At 37.8% G+C, this 3240-nt stretch overlaps 1 protein-coding gene across 1 annotated transcript in view; it reads left to right on the plus strand.

The window, feature by feature from the left end:
* Positions 1-3240, plus strand: part of G3BP1 (GTPase activating protein (SH3 domain) binding protein 1) — a 40948-nt gene that overhangs the window by 19862 nt on the left and 17846 nt on the right. Inside the window, exons 4-5 of the mRNA XM_011931676.1 lie at positions 413-516; positions 990-1186. Of these exons, the coding sequence (XP_011787066.1) occupies positions 413-516; positions 990-1186 (301 nt within the window). The remainder of the gene's footprint in view (positions 1-412; positions 517-989; positions 1187-3240) is intronic.

Consider the following 3240-nt stretch of genomic DNA (forward strand, 5'->3'; position numbering starts at 1 on the left):
GGGGATAGAGAGATGATTGCATACAAAGATGAAAAAGAAAACACATTTCTGCCAGGGCCAGGCGCGGTGACTGACGCCTATAATTCCAGCACTTTGGGAAGCCAAGGCAGGTAGGATTGTTTGAGTTCGTGAGTTTGAGACCAGCCTGGGCAACATAGTGAGACGTTATTTTTACTTAAATAAAAATAATCAGCCAGGAATGGTGGCATGTGCCTGTAGTTCCAGCTACTTTGGGAAGCTGAGGCTAGAGGATCACTTGGCCCTGGCACATAGAAGCTACAGTGAGCTATGATCGCATCACTGCACTCCAGCCTGGGTGGCAGAATGAGACCCCATCTCCAAAAAAAGAAATTTGCCAGTATCAAACATGAAAAAAAAAAAAAAAAACTCAAGATACTTGCAGATGACAAGTAAATCATCTTCCCATTTTACAGATTTTATGGAAAGAACTCTTCTTATGTCCATGGGGGATTGGATTCAAATGGAAAGCCAGCAGATGCAGTCTACGGACAGAAAGTAAGCATTTCAAGCCTTATTTAGGCTGTTAGCAGGTAGAAAATAACTCATAAAATTGAAGTGGATCATACTTAATAGGTTTTGGTGATGAGGATCAAATTTCTCAACTTTTTAGTAAAAGTTGATGTGTTTTATTACTATTTGATTAATATATTTGTTGAAATATTTATGTGATGTCAGATTTGTTAATTTTGCATGATACAAAGCTTGTGTGTGTTGGAAGATAATCGGCTTTAGCATGGGGGTCATCTTTTTTAAACTTTGAAAAGTGTGTTAATTCAGAACAGTTATTTAAAAAACTCAAGTTTTGGTCACTGGTAATAGAGTATACAAAGAAACATCAAAATACAGTCTGCGTTTCCTGTAATTTAAATATGTACATTCTCTTTACCTGTGTTGTGTTGAAAGTTTTTTTTTAGTTGGAAGTTATTTAAATTTTAAGGCATTCACAGTTGATTTTTTTTTTTTTTAAGGAAATCCACAGGAAAGTGATGTCACAAAACTTCACCAACTGCCACACCAAGATTCGCCATGTTGACGCTCATGCCACACTAAATGATGGTGTGGTAGTCCAGGTGATGGGGCTTCTCTCTAACAACAACCAGGCTTTGAGGAGATTCATGCAAACGTTTGTCCTTGCTCCTGAGGTATGTATAGGAATGATTATTTTGTAATGATCCAATACATGAAAAAAGAAACAATGAACAGTTGTACATATCTTCAATAACACTTGAAATTTCAGACTTACAGGAAACTTGGAATAATGGTACAATAACTCCTATACACTCCTTACCTAGAGCAGCTGTCACCACTTGCCCCCATGTGTGTAGTTCTTTCTCTAAAATACTCAAGTGGGCATTTCCTAAGAATAAAGAATTCTCTTCCATTCTGTAGTATAGTTATCAAATTCAGGAAATGTTGATGCAGTATAATTATTCTATCATCCATATTTAAAATTTGGAAATTATCCCAATAATGTCTTAGAGTTATTTTTTTTCCCTGTCCAACATGGAATCTATAATTGCACCTTGCATTTAGCTATCATGTCTCTAGTCTCTTCTAATCTGCAATTGTTCCTTCATCTTCTGGTTTTTTTTTTTATTGTGTTGACATTTTTGAAGAGCATAATCACTTTTTTTTGTAGGATGCTTTAGTGTGTCATTCATTGCCTCACGTTAGAGAGGCAATGAATGTCATTAAGTTGTGATATGAATTTTGATTAGTTAGGTTTTGCCACTGTAAAGTTAAATATGTTTTTTCTCTCTCTCTCTTTTGTTTTGGAGACGGAGTCTCACTCTATCGTCCAGGCTGGAGTTCAGTGGCTCCATCTCTGCTCACTGCAACCTCCGCCTCCTGGGTTCAGGCTATTCTCCTGCCTCAGCCTCCCGAGTAGCTGGGACTAGGAGCGTGCCACCACACTTGACTGATTTTGGTATTTTCAGTAGAAGTTGGGGTTTCACCATGTTTGTCAGGCTGGTCTCTAACTCCTGACCTCAAGTGATCCACCTGCCTCAGCCTCCCAAAGTACAGGGATTACAGGTGTGAGCCACTGTGCCCAGCCTTATTTTTTCTCTTTTTGATTTGTAAATAAAGGATGGGAGATTGTCTAACTTTTATCTTTTTTGAGCACTTACGGCATAAGATGTTTCAGGTTCATCTTGCACTGTTCCTCGCCCAGCCCCTGTTCTTGAATCACCTGTTTCTTCAAGGAGGCCTGGTTCTTTTTAGTTATACTTACGAAAGGGTGACAAGTTTATATTGAATGATTGCATTGGTGAATGAATGGATTGGTCCAGACTGAACAAGGTTAGGAATCCAGTCTGCTTAAGCATGTATATAGAAATGGCATAGTATGAACTTGTTGATTAAATCATTGTTTCTTCTAGCATTAATCTTAAATTTTCTTTTTAGGATAGCAAACCTAAAACACCTAAAATCTTTTAACCTTTGAATATGAGATAACTTTTTGTCTGTGCAAAATTACACGAAGCCATTACAGTCATAATTTTTAGAGGAAGGCTTAGATTAAAATGTAAAGATGTGGTAGACTTCTAAATATGCAAAGAATCACATGGAGTATGATTGTCAGTTATAGGTTTAATTATAGTTTTTTTTTTTTCTTTTAAAGGAAATATCTAACTTCTCGTTAGTATAATACACTATTATGTAAACTGTCTCATTTAATACACAGAGTATTGAGGCATATGTTTATATCTTTCTTTTCTGTTCTTTGAGATAAGAATCTCACTGTGTTACCCAGGCTGGGGTGCAGTGGTAGGATCATGATGTACTGTAGTGTTGACTGCCTGGGCTGAAATGATAATCCCACCTGAGCTTCCCAAGTAGCTGGGACCGCAAGCACAGGCCACTATTCCTGGCTGATTTTTGTTTTTGTTTTTGTAGAGACACACTCTACAAAAAGTATGTTGCCCAGGCTAGTCTCAAACTCCTGGGCTTAAGCAGTTCTCCTACCTCAGCCGTCCAAAGTGTTCGGATTTCAGGAGTTGAGCGAGCCACTGTGCCTAGCTGATACCTCTCTCTTCACAGAGGAGTAACAGCCTTAGAAACTGAATAACTCATAAATTATATAATTGGATCTGCACTCAGGTGTGTCTTATACCTAGTGCGAGCAATCTTTTTCAGACTACACTACTCTCGAGTGTTTATATCAATATTTTTGGATACAGACTTGGGGAAATACCTGCTGAAGTTAGGAATATGATT

Source organism: Colobus angolensis, unplaced genomic scaffold (genome assembly GCF_000951035.1).
Source record: "Colobus angolensis palliatus isolate OR3802 unplaced genomic scaffold, Cang.pa_1.0 Scaffold90, whole genome shotgun sequence".
NCBI lineage: Eukaryota > Metazoa > Chordata > Mammalia > Primates > Cercopithecidae > Colobus > Colobus angolensis.